The sequence below is a fragment of the Abramis brama genome (assembly GCF_963993115.1).
Source record: "Abramis brama genome assembly, chromosome: 15".
In the NCBI taxonomy this organism is placed as follows: domain Eukaryota; kingdom Metazoa; phylum Chordata; class Actinopteri; order Cypriniformes; family Leuciscidae; genus Abramis; species Abramis brama.
The window spans coordinates 31,511,517-31,535,502 of NC_139977.1; the positions used below are offsets into that span (position 1 = coordinate 31,511,517).

At 36.5% G+C, this 23,986-nt stretch overlaps 1 protein-coding gene across 1 annotated transcript in view; it reads right to left on the reverse strand.

Moving 5' to 3' along the window:
- LOC311097509 (synaptic vesicle glycoprotein 2C) overlaps positions 1–23,986 on the reverse strand; it is a 41,804-nt gene that overhangs the window by 9,035 nt on the left and 8,783 nt on the right. The window contains exons 3-9 of the mRNA XM_084137240.1: positions 11,161–11,341; positions 8,353–8,504; positions 4,282–4,415; positions 3,744–3,833; positions 3,483–3,593; positions 2,764–2,852; positions 752–916 (exon numbers count right to left, since the gene is read on the reverse strand). Coding sequence (XP_083993366.1) covers positions 752–916; positions 2,764–2,852; positions 3,483–3,593; positions 3,744–3,833; positions 4,282–4,415; positions 8,353–8,504; positions 11,161–11,341 — 922 coding nt within the window. The remainder of the gene's footprint in view (positions 1–751; positions 917–2,763; positions 2,853–3,482; positions 3,594–3,743; positions 3,834–4,281; positions 4,416–8,352; positions 8,505–11,160; positions 11,342–23,986) is intronic.

Here is a 23,986-nt window from a genome sequence, read left to right on the forward strand (position 1 = left end):
TGCATATATTTCCTCTCATTGGATTTTCCGAATAAGGTGTTTACATGCTACTAACTTCTTATTAAAACAGGCATATCCCAGTGCTGGGAATCAGAATTTGGGGAGTCAGAATATTGCAGCTGGATTGCAGTGTTTCATGACTCAATACTGCCAAAAAATTTACTAATTCATATTGGAATATTGATGTGCATGTAAACCAGGGCTATAATAGTTAACTAAAACCACAACCATAAAAAACATTTTTGTTACATGAATATAACAAAATAAAAATGAACTGAAATATAAATGTGAAATATATTTTATTTGAGCTATTTGCCAAAGGTAACATTTATCACTTTTGTTACGTTCAACTTAAATAGCTCAACTAAAATAACTAAAATAAATAAATTAAATTAAAACAATAAAAGCATTATAGACATACTTTAAAATAAATCTAATTTAAATGACAAAAACAAATTTCTATTTAAAACTACAGCTGTTAACATTGTTAGGGTTTGGCATTAAACAACAAGAATTTCCCAAATTTATTAAAAGGCTCATACTATCATAAACAGCAAAATTACTTCCATAAGGAGTATGAAAAATGTCATCAAAAATTAAATTATGGTTATTTTTGGTGCTAGAAAATCGTACATTCAATTCATTCAATACATTAAATGTGACACAAGTGCATTATATTAGCATTTGAATGACAATAATATTATTACGTGAATGAGAGCGCAGACGCACAGTCACACACACACACACTCACCTGTCGTTGATAAACACTCCGTTTTTATGGATCTGGTTCTCCAGGGTGAAATTAAAGGTGAAATCTTCGGTTCTCTCGTTGCTGTGGATCTTCACGCGGGAAGCGTAGTCATCCGCCTGCAGGTGCTTGATGACGTCAGGGAACCAGACGGACAGACCGTAGTACCTGTGCACAGGAAGTGATGTCATCAGCGGCACATGACACGTCAGAGCGGGGACATTTGAGGGCTCGGTGATACTCTGTGTGTGTGTGTGTGTGTGTGTGTGTGACACAGGTGGTGACACCGGCGCTTAGTTAATTAATTTCTGCTCCTCAGCGGTGGGCTTCAGTCTGACAGCGAGTAGCGATAGAGGCATCTGTTCACTCTTTAATTAGTGTGTGTGTGTGTGTGTGTGTGTGTGTGTGTGTGTGTGTGTGAATCCGCTTTTATTTTGTATTGAAGTCTGAGAGATTCAGTTTGTGCCAGAGTGAAGACATGACTTTATTAAGATGGTTACACTTTATTTTAAGGTGACAGTTACATTTACTTACTCAAATAAGTACTGAGAAATATTAATTAACTACATTTACTTACTATAGAGTTACGGTTAGAGTTAGGGTTTGGTTTAGGGCTAGTTACTTGTAATTATGCATAATTTACTGTTATAACTATAGTAAAGACATGTAGTAACGTGTAACTATGTCACCTTGTGTTGTTAACCTCAAACCCCCATAACCGCGGTATGCTCTTGTTCTAGAAGTTTTGTTATTGTAAACTAAAACTAAAACTATTAAAAATTGTTTTTATTAATTGATATAAAATCTGTGATAAAATAAAATATAAATATTATATGAAAAACTTGAACTTAAAGAACTTAAATAATTATGGCGAAATCCTAAAATTACTAAAACTAAAACTGAAACAAATATCAATAAATAGAATAGCTAAATAAATAAATAATTAAAAAAATATTTTTTTTATGAAAATATTAAAAATAAAAGCTAATTCAAAATATGAATACATACTAATAATAATTAGTATTATAATTAATACTAAGTATAAATACTACTACTAACTAAAATCAATAAGAATTAATACTATTATTAGCAATAATAATACTATTAAATACTACTATATAAATATACAAATAATACTAAATATCACTGGTTAGGGGGTTTGTAATAAATCAGTATGAGCACACTAAGTATACTTAGTATACACTAATAAACAGTTCATTAATCTAACTTTATTGTATTATTTAACAACTTTATTAATATATATAATATTAATATAATATATAATAATATAATAATATAATTTCAACTGAATTTAAATATGTTTATTGGCTATTTTACAGACACGACTCATTCAATCTGTTTTTAGAGCTGGCACTATTGGTTTTAGAATAGAATAGAATAGAATAGAATAGAATAGAATAGAATAGAATAGAATAGAATAGAATAGAATAGAATGGAATAGAATGTCCAAGAATAGCCAGGCCCGAGGAGTTTTTAGTGTGATTTCATGGGTAAATTGGATTGTTACATGTATAAGAGTGTGGATATAAGCCCTCCTACAGAGCTCTGTCTCTGAGCCCATCCATCCAGGCTTAAGCTTCAATAAATACAGTAATTAAACTGAGACTAGTCCCCCTCATGCAGCTCCACCCCTGGGCCTAGTCACTGCAAGGCAGCTACTTAAAACATGGTGATTATAGAGACTACACTTCATTACAGTGCCAGAGAGGAGCAGAACAAGACCGAGACACAGAAATAGAATAGAATAGAATAGAATAGAATAGAATGGAATGGAATGGAATGGAATGGAATGGAATGGAATAGAATGGAATAGAATAGAATCTGAATAGAACAGAATAGAATCTGATGATATTGTACTCTAAATGCTATGCAAACACTGTGTGATGACTATAATCACGGCTCCGCTGGGTGATAATGTGTGTAACTACAGGGGTCGTGAATCAGGGGACGGTCGGGCCAATCAGACAGTGGATATTAGAGCCAAACGGTCTCACCCAAACGACAGCGAGAACCAAACGATGGCCAACTTCACAGTGTTGTCCTTGACGGGGTAATCCCAGCACTTCATGAACGTGAGCCAGATCTGCACACACACACACACACAGTCAAGTAATGCCTAAAGTACAAATAAAACACCTGTGATTATGTACAATTTGATTTCATTTCATCACACAGTTAAGAAATGCAAAGGCAAAGATGAATAATTTTTGCTGTTGTTGTGTTGTTGTCTGCTAAGCACTGTATTTGGAATCTGTAACTATTATAATATGGTACATTGCATATACGTGTGGGACGACTTATACTCGTGACAAATTCCTTCCTTGTATGTTTTGCATACTTGGCCAATAAAGTTGATTCAGATTAAGTTGATTAAGATGTTAGCCTATATATATATATTTCTTGAGCACAAAATCAGCATATTAGACTGATTTATGAAGGATCATGTGACACTGAAGACTGGAGTAATGATGCTGAAAATTACATTTTAAAATGAATTTCACAGTATTACTGTTTATACTGTATTTCTGATCAAATAAATGCAGCCTCGGTGAGCAGAAGAGACTTTCAGAAGCATTTAAAAATCTTACTGACGCCAAACGTTTGAAAGCTAGTGTAAACTGCCTTAGAAACACAGTCTGCATTAATGAATCCCTGGCACATGGTGTGTGTGTGTGTGTGTGTGTACAGGAGATCTGAGGGTTTGCTCACTCACTCCGTGCAGTTCGCTCTTGATCCGGAATAAGACTTTGAGCACAGGGTTTGCCGACTCCGACTGCATCTCCACCAGCTCATCCAGGTGTTTAGGGATCTTGATCCGGTTCACCTGCAGGGGGAGACAGAGAGACGTGACGTTCCCAGAGTGAGTGGGGTCAAGGGTCAAGCTTGTTAGCTGTGGCCGGTCTCGTTCACCACTGCTGGTTGAGTGTGTGTGTGTGTTGATGTGTGAGAGAAGACGAGAGTGTGTGTGACTCACAGTGAAGACTTTCTCCGGCTCTCCGCGCGCACGCATGTTAGTGTCATGAATCTGTTTGAGAACCATCCACGCCTCGTCATGTTTTCCCATCTGTAGATGAGAGTGTGCACAAATTAAAAACAATCTCAAGTCAAGTCATATTTATTTGTATAGCGCTTTTCACAGAACACAGCGTTACAGAAATTCATGATGCTAATATTTATATCTTCAGCAGCTGAGATTTGCTATATACAGTAGAATAGCTTCACGTGAATATACTGTATGTATGCGGATAAAGTTAGACATACATATATCCAATTTTATATATAGAGCTGTGCGATAATACAGTTTACAACTATTTTACGACACTAGCAGGCAAAGTTTAGTTTTTTATCCCTGACTGTTTTCCTCAGATTTGAATAATAGTTCAGTAATGAAAACTACAGTTGTCACATGTTGTTGTTTCTCGTTTGGACTTTAATGTTAAGTTTGATTCAGTTTCCTGTTTTTATTTTGTAGTTCTTTTGGAACTGAATGTGATCATGCAGACTTTCATTACCTCCAGGTAGAAGCGTGGACTCTCCGGCATGAACGTGAGCGCAACGACCGCAGAGACACAGGGCAGCGCGCAGACCACCACAAACACACGCCAACTGTGGAACTGATACGCTGAACCCATACTGAAGCTCCAGCCTGCACACACACACACACACACACACACACACACACATTAAACAACCATAAACAGCTGAGAAAAAAACCTTTACATTTATTCCTTTAATTTTGCCCAAAACCACTTCCATATGAGAGAAAATACACATTGTTCAGAAGAAAATGTAGATGAAGATGAAGTCAAAAACAAGTTTGTTCTGTGTTGCACATGAAGTTCAACTTTAACCAGTTGTTTGAAATTTATTGACACTAATGTGAAGTTATGTACAATTTAAAAGCACAAAACACCTATAACAAAAAAGTACTGTGGCATTACCATGATAAAATGATGCTCTCAGATAATACTATTGTACTTTGATATACACCATAATTGATTACCATTATTTACCATGGTATTTATAGTCTAAGATACTTCAAAGAATATAATGGTGCAATCATTTCGTAAAATAGTATTAAGATTGTACCTCGTCCAAAAAACACGGTATGACTATGGTAACATCCCCAAAACAATGGTATTTAAAAAATTATTTGAAATAGAACATTATTATTTACAATAATAACTCTGCACAGTACCACAAAAGCCTCTGCAACTAAATTTCACAGTGAATAAGTTTGTTTGGTGTGTGTGTGTGTGTGTGTGTGTGTGTGTGTGTAGAGGAGTCGATTAAGAATGCCTGCAGGAGTAATACTGCTGAAAAAAACCCCTCTCACTGAAAAATAATCATTAAAGTTGGTATCATTTTCCACATGGCTGCTGCTCTCTGACGCTGCGGAGAATGTCTAGAGGCGGAGCGGCACCATATGGTGTGTGTGTGTGTTTTATTCAGAAACTGAGAAACGGTGAGCGATGGAGCTGAACAAGATGCTTACAGGACAGCTGCGGGGGAACGGAGAGGAACAAACGGAGACGCCTTGGAGGACAGAAAGGCCTTAGACCAGAAAAAGATGCTTAAAGGGGAATTCTGTCATCATTTACTCACTTCAAACACAACTGGAGTTTAGCAGAATGTTCACGCTGCTCTTTTCAACACAATGACGGTGGATGAGGACTGGGGCTGATGAGCTCCAGAGAACAGCAGAAACACCAGAAAAGCAGTTCATATGATTATATGTGTCAAAAGCTGGCAGTTTGCTGAAGAGGAAGTATGCTGAAGAGAAAATTAGATGAATGATGATAGAATTTTCCCTTGTGGGTGAACTTTCTTTAAACTTCCTTTAAAAAATGTTTTCCCCCTTTCAATATACACAGTACAAACTTCAGGAGCTGAAAGCCTGCAATGCAAACAAAATGAAACTGAACTGAACTGAACTGAACTGAACGAACGGAACTGAACGGAACTGAACTGAACGGAACTGAACTGAACTGAACTGAATCGAACTGAACGAACGGAACGGAATGGAACACAGAACTGAACTGAATGGAACGGAACTGAACTGAACTGAACTGAACTGAACTGAACTGAACTGAACTGAACTGAACGGAACTGAACTGAACTGAACTGAACTGAATGGAACTGAACTGAACTGAACTGAACTGAACTGAATGGAACTGAACTGAACTGAACTGAACTGAATGGAACGGAACTGAACTGAACTGAACTGAACTGAACTGAACTGAACTGAACGGAACTGAACGGAACTGAACGGAACTGAACTGAACTGAATGGAACTGAACTGAACTGAACGGAACTGAACTGAACTGAACTGAACTGAACTGAACTGAATGGAACTGAACTGAACTGAACTGAACTGAACTGAATAAAGTGAGAACTAATAAACTAATAAAGTGAGATTAAATACATAAAGTATATTTGTGTAATTTAACATTTAATTAATGCAGTTCTGTGTTATTTTGTTATTCTGTATTTCACTGTTTTTATTATTTTCAAGGAATATATATATAAGTGCTATATATAGTGCAGGTCATATTTACACTCTTTGCAGTTAGCTGATGATGCAAAAACGCACTGTATAAGCGGTAATATCACACACACACACACACACACACACGCACGCACGCACGCACGCACACACACACACACACACACACACACACACACACACACACACACACACACACACACACACACACACACAGCCCTGTAGTCTCTGAGCACTAATGTCTTCTAGCTTCTAATGCAATTACTCTCTCTCGGCTGTAAGAGGCCGTGGGGACACACAGAAACATCACCACAGAGAATAAAGTTATTACATCCTTAAAACCTGCGCACTCACAGCCTCTCTCTCTTACGCTGCATACTATCCATCCTAAACAATATACAAGATCAGAAATACTGTGTCCTAAATGATAGTACACTGGTAGTAAGCCAAATGTGCTCAGACGGTTTCATGTACACTAATATCACAATGGTAGACTCAGTTACGTCTCATTTAAAAGTATAATGTTCATCTCAGATTTTTCTCCTAAAATTCCTTAGAGAAAATTACTCAAGTAAGTCAGTACCCAAGTGAAAAAACCCTATACCAAAATGTATTTGAAATAGAAGTATTCTTCAAATCCATTAACATATTTACTGACATATCGTCTGAAACTTACTGATATAAATATTTTATATAACTTTATGTGGAGTACTTCTTTATTGCACAACGCACTTTTTTTGTTATAAAAAAAAACAAAGCCCAGGTGAGAAAAAGTAATGCAAAAAGTTAAGTACTTTCCATAAAAAGTAACTTAAGTAATGAAATTAGTTACTTTTTTATGGAGTAAAGCCATATTTATATATATACACACACACAAAAATAAATAAATAAAACACATGTATAGGTTTCATATATAAACCCTAAAGGCTGAGTTCATTATGTGGCGTCTCACACAGATGCGTTTACTCCAGACGGATCAATATCTGGCACATGTGCTCCGGATAAAAAGAGAGCAAGTCTGGATCACTTTTTGGCAGTGGTAATAACACTCATTACAGGGCCGCAGCGCTCCGTGTGTGTGTGTGTGTGTGTGTGTGTGAGGAATAACCCCACGGGTGCGTGTTTATCAGTCACCATAGAGAATCTCATTATATAGATTATGTGTGTAATAGAGTGTGTTCATGGACCACTGACTCTAAAGAGACACACCAGCGCAACACAGCGAATAACGCAGCACATCGGTATTCACTGCAGCTCCAGCTTCCATCACAAACTAGCTAAACCAGAGCTTAACAACTGAACACTGAATATATTTATGGCTATAATACTTAATTGAGGAACAATGATCATATTAACCATCACAGATGGCATCCATGTAGATAAAAACTAGCATAGACCAGCTGACTAGTGCTACACAATAACAATCTTAACACCAGCTAACAAAAGACTAGCATCACCTGTCTAAAAGTAAAAGTTTCTACTTCAGAGCAAAAGTTGGAGGACGTGCAGAACACACACACACACACACACACTGTCTGAAGTCCTTCACCTGCCTCTCGCCCGCTCCTGCAGTGATGAAGGCATTGCGGCAGAACCGTTTCAGCACACACCACTGCCTCCTGACCACAGAAACAGTGCTAAAACAAGAGACGCTAATCAATTGACCTCAATTACCAGCACAGTATCTCGCAGAACACCAGCAGTCCCCGTATATATCTGCGCTTGTTTACACTCCCACGGAAAATTACCCATCATCCTCTCATAATGAGATGATGAAGGACAGAGAGGCTTTCTGTTCAGCAGAAGAGCACAAAAGGCTTCCCAGAGGATCCGTTATGTAATATCAGCACAGACATTTGTGACATTCTCAACAAATTGCATCTTGTTCGGTGCTGATGTGTGATATGCTAGCAGGATAGCAGAATTTTGCTTAAATTGAAAACAAATCTGAAATCGTGTCAATGCAAAGCAGCCGTACAGATCATTGTTTCTACTGATTAAGTAGAAGTACTGGTGAAGGGCTGGATATAGAGTTGTACTGGAGCTTTATGATTGGTCGGTTGGTGCTGTCACTCACCATAGTGTGGTATAATGGCCCAGGCCATGGCTGAGGCGTAGATCCCGCCCACCATCCAGAACATGCAGAGCCAGCTCAGGTGTTCCCCACGCTTCTCACGGGCCAGACACTCCGCAAAGTACGAGAACACGATGGGAACCGCCCCGCCAATCCTGCAAAGGAGTGTGGGAACTCAAGAATTTTTTTATTTCTTATATATATTTTTAAATGAATCATTTTAACTTATTTAAAAAATAACATTTGCAAATTATATTTTAAGATTTATTCTAGTTTTTGAAAGAAGTCTCTTCTGCTCACCAAGGCTGCATTTATTTGATCAAAAATACAGTAAAATAGTCAAATATTATTACAAATTAAAATAGCTGTTTTCTATGTGAATATATTTTAAAATGTAATTTATTCCTGTGATCAAAGCTGAATTTACAGCATCATTACTCCAGTCTTCAGTGTCACATGATCCTTCAGAAATCATTCTAATATGATGATTTGCTGCTCAAGAAACATTTATTATTATTATCATCAATGTTGAAAACAGTTGTGCTGCGGAATATTTTTGTGGAAACCTTGGTACATTTTTTTAAGGATCTTTTGATGAATAGAATGTTCAAAAGAACAGCATTTATTTGAAATACATTCTTTGGTAACATTATATATGTCTTTACTGTCACTTTTGATCAGCTTAATGCATCATTGATATATATATATATATATATATATATATATACAGTGGTGGTCAGAATTAATGGCACACCTGATAAATATGATAAAAAATGGCTGTAAAAAATAAATCTGCATTGTTTATCCTTTTGGTCTTTCATTCAAAAAATTCTTCCTGGCAGATTCGTAACATCTTTAGTTGATTATAACTTCTTAATTATTGCCCTGATGGTCAAAATGGGGATTTTCAATTCTTTAGCTATTTTCTTACAGCCACTTTCTATTTTGTGATGCTCAACAATCTTTTGCTGCACATCAGAACTATATTCTTTGGTTTTACTCATTGTGATGGATGATTAAGGAAATTTGGCCTTTGTGTATTTGTCATATTTAAACTCCTGTGAAATAATTTATATGTTTATACATGATTATTATATGTATATATATAATCATTTAGATGTTTATATATTTATACATATATATATATATGTGTGTGTGTGTGAGTGTTTACTATTAGCTTGCTTAAATCAATTAATTTAATTAAATAATCCCCAAATAAAACAAGTATCAAACATGATTGAAGGGGATTCATTCACACAGGATTACTTTGCGCTGTTTTTAACACCGACTAAATTACACAAATAAATACATAAATGACATACATCTCTACATAATTACATACATTTCATCAAATAAAATCAGCAAAGTTAAAAAATGAATAAATTGTCTTATGCTCTTCCTTTGTGATGCATCTAGCTATTTTTGGGCCTCTACTGTGTGTTGCAGTCTGTGTGACCTCTGACCCCCGGCTTCAGACGCTGATTCAGTCTGGAGTCACTGCAAGGCCACGAGACCACGCTCAAATTCAGTTAGCAATACAACCCTCTCTCTCTCCTCGTACATTACGGCTCTGTGCCAGGAGGTTAAAACAACTGTGACATTGCAGAAGTGCTTGAAGAGAGACAGAGGAACAGTGTGTGTGTGTGTTTTATTCTCAGACAGCAGACATGATGGAGTTGTGCTGTATTCCTCTCTATTCAGGATATTCCTACGGCATATTTCCAGCTTCTGAAGTGGTCCAATAATCAGAAGATGATTCAAAAGGAGCAAAATGTCAATGCTAGCATTTGTTTTGCAGGTGTACACACTTTATCTGGCTCTATAAACACTTGCAAAACAGATTAACTTATCATGCACCATTGACTCACTGATGCATTAATTTGCTTAACAATAACTGTTTATCATTAACTACTTGCATGGCATCATACATCCATATCACATCAAATCAAAGGCTGATTTCAAGTCTGGTCCAGATAAGTTGAGCACACATGGAATTATAAATACCAGTGGAAACATCAGGATTTTCTTTCAATTTAATGTTAAAAGTCACTATAAATCAGTGGTTACACTTTATTTGAAGGTGTCATTGTTACAGTGTAATTATATATTTAAGTATTGAGTAATTAACAACATGTACTTACTATAGGGTTAGGGTAGGATTAGGATTTGGTTGAGGGTTAGCTGCATGTAATTTTGCATAATTTACTGTTATTACTATGGTAAGTACATGTAACATATGTGACGGACACTGTAAAATAAAGTGTTACCAAATCAGACTTAGACTTAAACCAATAAGACTTTTGGGTTACACTTTATTTCGATAGTCCACTTTAGACATATAGTATAACTTTGCACCTACATGTCAACTATCTCTCATTAGAGTATTAGTAGACTTAGGTTAGGGTTCGGGTTAGTAGAATAAACTGATATGTACTTACAAAGTTACTTATAGTCAGAAGAATGATTGTTGAGGAGCATTAAAATAAAGTGTTAGCCGATATTAAGCAGACATTCTACTAATACTCTAATGACTGCTAGTTTACATGTAGCTGCAAAGTTACTTATAGTTAGCAGAATTTCTGGTGGAAAAAGAAAAGAAAGTGGACCATCGAAAAAAAGTGTTACCCAAAAATCTTACGGGTTTGGGCGAGTAATCAATGACATAATTTTATTTTTGTGTGAACTATCCCTTTAAGAACGCTCTGAATGACCTTTCCCACACTGCATTAGCTAAGTAAAGGAAAGATCATCAAAGTCGAAGATGGATGGTTTCCTCCATTCATCCTCATGGAATATGAGCGAGAGACTCACCCGAATCCCGAGAACATCCTGCAGAAGAGGAAGGTGCCGTAGCCCTGAACGAAGGACGAGAGGAAGGAGAAGAAGCCGTTGACTGACATACACACCAGGAGACACTGCCGTCGGCCCACCTTATCTGACAGACCGCCCCAGAAGAACGCTCCCACCATCATTCCCAGATACACCACACTGCCTGCAGAGGGAAAAGCAGGAGGTCACCATCATCATCATCATGAAACCACATACTACACACACACACACACACATTCTTGTACATCTATCTTTGTGAGGACATTCACTGACACAGTGCAGTCTCTAGCTTTTCACTCTAACCTTATCCATCACAACTAAGGCCACGTACACAATGCAGCTAAAGTCGGTTCAGTTCACCTTTTAGTGCTTAATCTCATTCTGTACACACAGTTCAGTCTTTTGACGACCACATTCTACAACTGAATTAAAGGGGTGGTTGATTATGATTTCACTTTTCTAACTTTAGTTAGTGTGTAATGTTGCTGTTTGAGCATAAACAACATCTGCAAAGTTGCGACGCTCAAATTTCAAAGCAAAGGGAGATATTTTCTATTACAGAAGCCGCTTTTTAAGGACTACAACAAACGGCTGGTAGAGACTATCCATCATTGTCCGACTCCGGTTTGAACATAAAAGGCTAAAAGTGTTTGAAATGTTCAGTGTGTGTCTGCGCGAGGTAATCGGAGCTGCTAACACACACACAAGCTCTTGAAGCTCCGCCCTCTGTGCCGGGAGCAGCAGCTCATTTGCATTTAAAGGGACACACACAAAACGAGTGTGGGGTATTTTGAGCTAAAACTTCATACATACACACTCTGGGGACATCAGAGACTTATTTAACATCTTGTGAAAAGGGCATTATAGGACCCCTTTAACTCCCAAAAAATGCAGGTAGTGACAACCACATTTACAAAAGTTCTACGCAGTGTGTACAGAACCAAACTCAACAACTAGCAGTAAATGACGTATTTTAACCATAGACGGTATAAAACAATGGACATAGTGTCCGTGACATCACTCGTAGGTTTCTGAAGAGCATTACTGAAGCCCAAAGTGGGCCGTCCCCATCTTGACAGCGCGTCACTCCCGGATAAATGAAAATGGGCATTAGCTGAGGTGACGTGACGGCTAACAGACAGCAGTCAAACGGCAAGTAGTGATAGCAGCGGCAATCCACCCGTCACTCAAGTGGCCACGCCCTTAATTATGCAGAACTTTAAAGCTTAATATAATTTAAATGGATGAGTTATAAAAAAAATTCACCCCCCTCACAGTTGTCATGAAGGACAAAATTAGCTGTATAGACCAAAACCACTTTTTCTACCAGGCTGTAAACGTGTTTTTTTCTGCTGTAAAGTTGGGCATTTTAACATGGGGGTCTATGGGATTGACTCTCTTTTGGAGCCTGTCTCTAGAGGCCAGTCGATGAATTGCAGTTTAAGTCACTTCCGTGTCGGATTCCAGAGAGAGACCGGAAAGTTACCTCTTGATTTTAACATGAATCAGAGATGTTTCTCTCTTCTGCAAGAAATCACAGGGAAAGCGGTACGAGCTTTGACTCATTCATGTTGCCAGATCAAGCACACAATAAACTGAAATAAATCCAAATACTTTATGCTGAAAATAAGACCAACATTTCACGACCCACACCTGCTTACTTTAATAACTCCATAAACCTGATCGCTTTATGAGCCAAGCTTAAACAACAAGCTCAAAACTCTAATAATAAGTGGACGTGGCAACACTGCAAACTTAACTGTGGCATTAAAAGAAATGTATCAATGCCTCAGATGTTTCTCTTGCTGTTTCTTTGGATAAATAAAACAGACACAAGTCAATAGTCATTCAGTAAGAAAGAATATAGAGATATAAAATGAATATGGAGACAGTTTGAGACATTGTTGAGATCTCTTCTGAAACTCATCTCTCACAGAAATCCTCCATTTGATTTGCATTTAACCTCACTTCTGTCTAACAACTGAGATAATAAAGAGAGCTCATTAGAGATTTTCCCTATGTGGTCAATAACTGCAACATAAATAACACACACAGCTGTTATTAGTTTCATTGATCCGTTTCCATCACCCCGAGCCACAGTAAAGTTTGAAAGGGCACATTTAAAGGGACAGCTCACCAAAAAATTTGAACACACACACACACACACACACACACACAGATGTATTGTCATTATCTAAATATTTATGAGGTTTAATATTCTTTTGTGTTTCGCAGAAGAAAGAAAGTCATACCGGTTTTGATCAAAATGAGTAAAATTTAATGACAGAATATACATTTTTAGATGAGGAAAGTTTAACCAAAATTGAAAGTTCATCTCATATTGTTCGAAACCTGCAACTTCTAGTTGTAAAATGCTTCTGGCAACAAACAGTTTTGTTTGTTCACGTCTTGTGGAATGCATCCATGATATCCTAAGACAATATATAGCTAACAAACACACCTGAGCTCAATAAATAAGAACTGAAGCTGATCTACACCGGGCTTTTATTCACTCAAGATGTGCAATGCTTCAACAGAAAGGATAACAGGAATATATCAATCATTGTTCCTTTATTCCAGCTGTGAGTTCAGAAGGACGGGTTGATCATCACTCATTCCATCCAGTAAATACACACACACACACACACACACGCAAATATATAACAGAATAAATCCAGTCCTGTCCACTCATTCAGGATAAAGTAATAAAAATGCAAATTTATGTTGTAGAATGTAAAGTGAAGGCCATTTGATATGCACGAGCTCGACCAATGAAAACACAGAGGCGCATCTCTGTCTATCTTTCAGTGCTATTTGGTGTTCTTCATCCCTGGCGTTCTCTCTGAGAGTATGAGGAGGAGTGTGTGTTATCTCGCTGTGCAGACGTGACGGGCCGCCCTGGTCATCCATTACTGTCAGACAGCACTGAATACTGCGGCTCGCTCTCGCTTTCTAGACCGGTACGCTATATTCAGCAAAAGAGCTGCTTTCACAGAGCCACATCTACAGTATTACAGTCACTGATCTTTCCATAAAGCACTTTAATATGTGCTATATTTACAGTATATATATATATATATATATATATATATATACATACTGTGTGTAAAAATACTCTACTAAAATTCTCTACTACAGGAAAAACTATAAAACAGCTTTCGGCTGGAGCTTTAGCGTATTAAAGTGCCCCTATTATGCTATTTTAAAGGCTCCTAATTGTGTTTTGAAGTCTCCTACAATAGGTTAACATGCATCTAAGGTCAACAAATATTTTTTTCATAATATACATTGCAGCATCACCTCATTTCTCAGAGTCTGTTGTGATTGGTCTACTCTGCTCTGATTGGTCAGATGACCCAGTCTGTTGTGATTGGTCTACTCTGCTCTGATTGGTCAGATGGCCCAGTCTGTTGTGATTGGTCTACTCTGCTCTGATTGGTCAGATGGTCCAGTCTGTTGTGATTGGTCTACTCTGCTCTGATTGGTCAGATGGCCCAGTCTGTTGTGATTGGTCGACTGCTTACAGCTCATGTCGTAAGCCATTACCATATATGGATTTCAGCTCTGGATCTTCCTCAGCACTTGATAGACACAGTGATTCGAACAGTAAAAATGACGTCGGTTTTACTATATCAATCTCATCCTTTATAAGTGCATCAGAGTGTATTTACTTTGGCAGCAGAAAACACGGTCTTCTTGAACCAATCACTTCCGGCCTCAGCGGTGTTTGAGGGCGGGGCAAAGCAAACTTTGTTCGCCGTCAGCCAATGAAGACCTTGGCTGGTATTATGCAAATTAGTTACAAACATACACAGGTTCGAGTAGGAAGTGAGACTGGAGTTACTAACGACTCGTTTCAGGCGGTTCAGAATCACTTCTTTCTTCTGCGAGACAATTACTCCAGTTATCTTTGATCTTTCACAAATATTCACAAACAGCTTTATTACACACTACATGAAAGGTTATACCCCCCAAAAAAAGCATAATAGGGGCACTTTAAACATGCATTTTTTGTAATACCATACATTAATTGTTTGTAAATAGTGCACTTATAACAGCTTTTACAAAATTTCAGGTCATTGAAATAGATTTTTCCTTATATTTTCTCTTGATTATACAGCCTTCTCCTCCTAAAGATTTCTCTCATGTGGGCTTTATTTCAGTGAACTGCATCTACATGTCAAAGCTCTGGTTATTAACATCCCAGCACTCAGTAAGTAAAAATGAGCTCCTGCGGAGTGAAATTTCCTTTTCTCTCGTTCTCTCTGACAGACTGATTTGAGAAGCGCCCATAATTCCCCTGATCCTGTCACTGACAATCCCATCGGAAACCAGCGTGAGCAACAACCAGAGCGAAACGCATGACTCTCAACAGAAACAAGGTACAGCGACTGGAGGAACATTTTACAAACTTCTTTACTTTACTTTACTACTTACTTCTTTACTTAACTTCTTTTTTGTGAATCTGGCCCCTGATTTGCTCCACCAATCAGAGTGCAGGACAGGACAAGAGTGGGCGGGGCCATACGTCCTGTATGTTTTAATTACAGAAGCTCTAGACAGATAAAGACTAATCGGTAACACTTTACAATAAGGTTCATTAGTTAACATTAGTTAATGTATTTACAAACATGAACTATGAACAATGAGCAATACATTTGTTACAGTATTTATTAATGTTAGTTAATAAAAATACAGCTGTCCATTGTTTCATGTTAATTCACTAACTAATGTTACTAATGTTAGCATTAACTAATGTTAACTAATACAACCTTTGATTTTAATAACGTATTAGTAAATGTTGAAATTAATATTAACTAAGATTAATAAATGCTGAAGTATTGTTCATTCTTAGTTCATGTTAAGTAATGTTAACTAATGAACCTTATTGTAAAGTGTTACCGACTAATCTAGCTTGATTACACAACAGTGTCAATCCTGATAAACTCAAGCTGAGACTCAAATCACACACAGACATGTGTTTTTCAGATCTGATGTTAGTCCACAGTGGTTTTCCGAGCGATGACATGTGATCTGTTTGTTCAGTGGCAGAATCTGCTGTATCTACATCCGCCGCTCTTGTTATGACGCGAGTCTCAACACAATACAGGCTGAAAAACTGGATATTTCACCTCTCTTTGACGTCAAACGATATGTGCATGCATACTGTATATTAATAAAATTTTGTTTGGGTACAACATTAGCTTCCTCATATAACATTTCACAGGTCTTCAACAGTTTAAACAATAACGGATCTGTACTCACATGACTTTGATCTTCACTCAACCGCTTCAAAAGAGTTTATAACAGAATAAGACAAAATTAAATTCTGTCATTGTCCTCCTGCCACATGTGGTCGCGGTCGTGGCTCGCTAGTTTGCGTTACGCCTGCTACAGACTGTGTGATTTCAGCAATCCTATAAGATCATTACAAATCACACCGTACGACACGGATCTAATAAACTTGGGTACGACATGTATGTAGACTGTACAATGATGACACCTATTGAATCGTAGGACGTAAGTTAGAATAGAAGAATAAAACATCATCAGCAATCGCTAGTGGTAAACAGAGCAAGATCAATCGCGCTTAAGCAATTGTGGTTTTTATGTGCGCTGAAAAAAAAGGAGGAAGCGAAAGTGGAGAATATAGACGTGGGAATTAAGTAAATGGAGCTTGAGGTTTAAGTTTAAGGCAGTTAAGGATCAGGTGTGTTTGATTAGGGTTGGAGCAAAACTGTGCAGAGCTGTGGCCCTCCAGGAATTGAGTTTGAGATCACTGGTTTAAGGGCCCTATCTTACACCCAGCGCAGTGCAGCACCAATCGCGACGCAAGTGTGTTTTGCTAGTTTCAGCCCGACGCAGTTTTCATTTTCACGTCCGGCGCCTCGTTGTTTACATAGCAAATGCATTTGCACTCATCTGTGCGCCCATGGGCTGCTGGTCTGAGAACGAGGTGTGTTCTGGCGCATTGATGGAGCGTTGCTATTTTGAGGAACAGAAATAGACTGAGCCATTGACCAACTGAATCCTGCTCTAAAGTCAATGGCGCAGTATTTTTTTTGTTATTTAAAGAGCGCATTAGTAATGTGCGCCTATAGGCGGGTCAACAACACATGTCCACTCTGCTTATTACACACACAGGGATGCACAGCAGCACACACACACGCCAAATATTTTAAATAAAAGGATTACAATGTAAAAGATTATAATTGTGTTCATAAAGATATGGTGAATCCGGCTTGTCCCGTTGATGTTCAGCTTGCGCACTTTTACCTCGCGCACGAGCAGATCCGGTTGCGCTCTGGAGACGCGTTCGGTCTTTCCACTATCAAATTCCGTCATGTAAATAGCGAATCCGTCATGGCGCGAGCGCAACTGGCATTTAAAGGGAATGGGAGATGAGACTCTGATTGTCAGAATCCCAAAACACACCCATTACTCATTAAGAGAATAGGGACAACCCTTTTAGACCATGCGCCGGGAGCGCCGACCATTTTTCCCGTCGTTAAACTAGCAAAAGTGGATTCGGACACGACCTAAGTGAACTTGCGCCCTGAACTTTAGACCATGAGCTTAGATCGTTAAAATAGGGTCCTTAACGTCATGTCACATTGATCAGTACGCCATTTCATGTTGCATTTTTATTGGCTAGTCAGTAGACGTAGGTCGTAGCAGCAAACACACAGTTACATGATCATGCTAAATATCTGACATTGTCAGAAAATTATCTCAAGCTATCTTTGGTCTCAAGACCGTGACAACATCCGTCTTTGAATCTCTCTCACTGTACGACGCAGGACGACCACAGAAATCACCTCGACTGTTCATCTTTCGTCTGGGACAGCCCAAAATCATACAATGTGTTCCGGCATTAAATCATTCTAATATGATGATTTGTTGCTCAAGAAACATTTATGATTATTAAAAACAGTAGTGCTGCTTCATATTTTTATGGAAACCATAATAATTTTTTTCAGGATTCTTTGATCAATTTAATCTTTGCTGAATAAAAGGAATACATTGATTTTTAAACAAGTGTATATATATGCATTTAAACACACACACACACACACACACACACACACACACACATTTGAGCTTGAGCTGTACAACATCTGATGTTGCTGATACTGCAGTATGAAAGGATGGAAAGAGAGAGAGAGAGCAGTAAAGCGTGAAATCAGAAAGTGTCGAGCATATTACAGACGCCTCTCAGGGGTCTTTCAGTAGAACAGCGTCTCACCTCTCATCTCTCCATCACTCCATCCTCTCTCTCTCTCCAACACTGGCAATGTGATCACCGAGCTAATGGACACACTGAATTACCCACATCACATTTACTGTACCCTTCTTTCTTTCTTTCTTTCTTTCTTTCTTTCTTTCTTTCTCTTTCTTTCTTTTTGTAACACACATATTGTTTCACATACTAAAAATCCACATCACATTTTTTGTATCCCAGCAAAAAAAAAAAAAAGCTCTACAAAAATGTTGTTAATGTTTCCATTAAGTTATGAAAACGCTATTTCTTCAGTTTTTTTTAAACGTTTTAAAAACGTTTTTTTTCTTTCTTGATTATACGAACGTTAAGAGAACATTCCATTTGATCGTTTTTCAAACATTATGGAAATGTTATTTTTTGAATGTTCTCTGAATGTTCTGGAAACAAGTAGTAACGTTTAAAAAAAATGAAAAGAACCTCCAACATTCCATGAACTGTAACAATAAAGTGATTAGATTTGCTTTGATTTGTTTTTGTGCTAACGTTATGAGAACATTATTAAAGACCAGATAACTCTGAACAAACATTCTATTAATGTCTACAATTGTTTGTAACTTTGAGAGAACCTTGATTAACGTTAGCTGGGATCTTTCTTTCTTTCTTTCTTTCTACTTTTAAAAAACGTCAGTGTGATCTCTTCACCAGCTCAGGACAGTGCACGCGTGTGTATTCACAGTGGACTTACGTAACACACACACACTCTCAGTTGCATGTGTGATTGACGGCTCTCTTTATCTGGGAGTGGGGAATATCTCCATCCGCTCTAATTCATCAATCAGAGTTATTGATCCCGAGCGCATGCGGACCGCAGGCCAACCGTGTGTGTTTAACAAAAAGATCCTGTGTGTGAGTGTGTGTTCTCCGAGCATCATTACAGGAAAGAGCCGTCCTGGACGAAGAGGACAGGAGGAGGAAAAGAACGAGTGATTACAGAGAGGGAGGGTAAATAAGCGAGCTTTACTGCAGGGGAAGAAGAAGAAGAAGAAAGAGAAGAGATAATGGAAGCTCTGCGGCAGTGTGTCTTTTCTGTGCCTCGCTGTTCATTACCTGAACCGAACCTCGTGAACGACACACACACAATACTGAACCACAAGCCACAAACTCACACTTTCTTATCAGATTGAACTTTTTTGGTATTTGGCAACTCAAATGTTTCTTCACGAATGATAAATGCTATGCTGATTAAATAATATATGATTAAATAATCCATCAATTGTTCAATATTTATAATAGTAGCAGAGTACTGTTCACATCAATTTGCTAAATATGTGCCTTTTTATTGCTTTAGAATTTGGTTGATTAAATAATCCTCTTAAAATGTGATTTGAAATGTTTGAATTATTCAATATTTACAATGGTAGTACTAAAAAGCACCACTATACTATATAGCCTACTATTATTATGAAATAAATATTAAATAACTCAAATTACATAATAACATAACTATAAAAATATTGAATGGAATAAACCTACAAGTATATTTATAGTCAACATTACTCTTTTTTTTCTTAAGAGGTCATGAACTGCTTTAAAAACAAATTATAATGATATTTAAGGTCCACTTATTTCACATCAGAAAACATCCTAATTTCGAAGTAACAGAATATTTTCTATCCTGTTTTTGACGCTCTCTTTGAAACACCAAACTCAAGACCTGGAGAAAACGCCCACTGATATGACTGGGTTACAGTTTTGCATACTAAAATCATTTTCAACGTGTGGAGTTGCTTTGAAAAGCCAGAGTCTGATCCTGAATCAGAAGACAAGCCTAAACCTCAAAAGATACTCCAGTCTGTGACAGCTTGGTAATAAATCATCTTTATATATACAGTATTTATTCCTTATTTGTGTGGTAATATTGTATTTTATTACATTATATTAGAGCTGAAACACTACAGAAAGGTGAAAGTACCGTGGTTCGTCATGCTTACACTCATCGCTCATCGTTTTCAGTAAAGTGAGCACATCTCATATGATCTGTAACACACAGAGCAACAGTGACACATGGTAAAACACTGTTACTCACACTTACATTACTGTCAGATCCAGTATGGTCAACACTGCATCATCTTTAATGTTCAGTCTCTCTGAAAAGCCTTGTTTAAAAATGAATCTGCAGTGAAATGAAGTGAACAAGCAAACAGAGGCGATCTGGAACCTTGTTAAAAGTTCACCCACGCTTAGGATCACAATGAACGCCAAGCAAAGAGTGTGTTTTTCATCCTGTAATCCTCAGAGGACTCTGTCGTTTAGTAATTCTGTCTCGTATTTACTACTGTGTGACAAGCGTGAATCAGTGGGCTGGGCTAAGGAGGCAATGATGTAGAAGTGGGCGTGGATCTTTTTCTTTCGCTGCTCTATGACATCATACTGAGAAATATTTCCGAAACGAGTTGTTTTCTGAGTTCAGTTTCAATAAAAGCTGTTTTTGGACTAGTGAGGAAGTTTTGAGTTCTGAAATGTACAGGATATTCGTATAGTTCGATGACCTCTTATATGTCAAAAGATCAAGGAAAATTTGACTTCTCAATTCATGACGCCATTAAATTTTTTTTTACTATGATAAATGTAATGCTGCAGAATTTGGAATGAAATATGATTAAATAATCCACTTTTAAACTTTTATTTGATTTATTCAAATTGTGTAATAGTAGCAAAAAAAGTAATGCTAATATTAAACTATATATTTAATATAATTTATAAACATTAAATATTGTACAACACTTATTATAACTATACAAATATTGAATGAAATAGACCTACAAGTATATTTATAGTCAACATCACTCCTGATTTTTCTCTCTGCCGCTGCTTTAGAATTTGAAATCTGATTTAAACTATTTGAATTATTCAATATTTGTAATAGTAGATTTGTAAATATTAAATATTATTAATATTAATATAAATATCAATATAAAATATATTTTTATATAATTTATTATATATAATAATTTGTATATATTTATAATATAATAAAATATATTTATATATATATTTATATATAATTTTATATATAATTATTATATTATTTATAAAAATATAAATATTAATATAAATATTACCAATATAAATAATTAATATAAATATGAATACTGTTAATATTAAATAAATATTAAATATGATTATATTTATAAACATTAAATATTATATAATACATATTAAATACAATAGCTATACAAAAATTAAAATAAATAGACCTTAATGGCTTGATCTTGATTTTTCTCTCTGTTGTTTTCCAGTCATGATAAATGTAATGCTGCTTTGGAATTTAATATGATTAAATAATCCACTTAAAATTGCATTTAAATTATTCAGTATTTGTAATAGTTGCCATAGAAAAGTACTATTAATATTAAATAAGCAAATATTAAATATTATATAATAACTTTTAAATAACTATAAAGACGTTGAATAAAATAGACCTACAAGTATATCTATAGTCAACATGAATTAGTTTGTTATTTTTGTCCCATGATTCTGCTTCTGTCCAGTGAATGAGTGGTAAGACACACACGTCTTCAGAAGAGGACAGTTAATCAAGACTAAGTGCAGAGTATTGATCAGAGAGAGAGAGAGAGAGAGAGAGAGAGAGAGAGAGAGAGAGAGAGAGAGAGAGAGAGAGAGAGAGAGAGAGAGAGAGAGAGAGAGAGAGAGAGATAAGAAAGCAGAGGGAGAAGAAACTGGAAATACTGTTTTTTATTTATCTACATAGATACACCATAACTCTATATGTGCTATATATATATATATATATATATGCCATAATTAGTGTGATAAAATCCAGAAATGAGCTCTACACTGTGCTTAACATTTACATTTACATTTAGTCATTTAGCAGACGCTTTTGTCCAAACCGACTTACAAATTAGGACTAAATTAAGCGAGTCATTGTGAGGAGGCAAAAAACAACGCAAGAAGTGCTCAAGATACGAAGTTCGGGCATTATTCAGAGTAGCATAAGCCCGATAAGCGAGGATATAAAGGAAAAGGAAAGGTTTTTTTTTTTTTAACAACACCAAGAACCATAAAACTTCATTTGATGAAACTATCGTCATTCCCACAAACTCAAAAAACTTAAATAGTAAGTCTCTGTTGTGCAGAAATTGTTCATTTTCACTTGATTATTTAAAAAAAAGATTAATTAAATTGTTAATACTTGATTACCACCGTTTTTATTAAATACATTTTTTACTGAATCATAAATCCAGAACATTTTTAAAAGACAAAAGCATTTCTAAAAAAAAAAAAACATTTCATAGGGCCTTATTATTGTAAAAAATGTTTGTTAATGTTTTATAAAAAAGTTTATAAATTCAATTGATTAGACACGCTTTTTGGTTTTTAAAATGTAATTACACTATTCAAAATGAATACAGGAAAAAAAATAGATTCCAGAAAAAATAAAACGAAAAACATTTGGGGACTACCAATGTCACAAAAATATGATATTTTTCAATTTTCAAATAATAATTAATAATAATTGTATTTTGTACTAAAATGACCACAATAAACAATTATTCTGCCAAGTAATATAGTGCATTAGTAACTTAGCCATAACGACCCCTTTATAACATTCATTAAAAACTTAAATAATAAAATAAACTCGGAACATGACAATGATCTGAAGAACATCTGGAGAACATCAGCTCTTTCATTTGATTTGTCTCCATTATATCGCATATAGCGTGATCTGCATATTATTATAGATAAATACTTATATAAGAGGCAGAGTGAAGGAAACACACACACACACACACACACACACAGCAGCAGCTCCTCTTAAATAAGCTCAAATCTACCCACACATGTGCTGTACCTGCTGCCAAGACAATAAACTCATCCGGACCCAGAGAGATCACTGAATAATACAACAACAGTCTCTACCCACACATACACACACACACATCCAAAAACCATCAAACAAGCACGACACAGTACGGTATCGCTGGCAGACGCCACCCAACCACCCACATTACACACACACACATACACACACACTCTCATTACAAGGAAAAAACCCTCCCTCACATCAAAGGGCGTAAGAAAGCATCTTGTCGTCTTTACAGCGTGTGACTGCAGAAGCGTGTGGGTACAAAGACAGAGATGAATAATAGAGAATCTGGTGCGCTTCACACGGACTGGATTTAAAGACAGAGGTGATCTCAACACTGCAAACGCTCCAGTATCTTCAGCTGATTATGTTCTAAGAGTATGCTCTTGCTGAAAAAGTTTATATCTAAATATACAAAAGCATCATTACTCCAGTCTTCAGAGTCACATGACCCTTCAGAAATCATTCTGATATGATGATTTGATGCTCAACAAACATTATTACCGGTGTTGAAAACAGTTTTGCTGTGGAATATTTTGAGGAAAACGTAATACATTTTATTCAGGATTCTTTGATGAATAGAAAGCTCAAAAGAACAGCATTTATTTGAAATAATAATCTTTTATAAATAACATTATACATTTCTTATTCTGTCACTTTTGATCAATTTAATGCCTCCTAACTGAATAAAATTA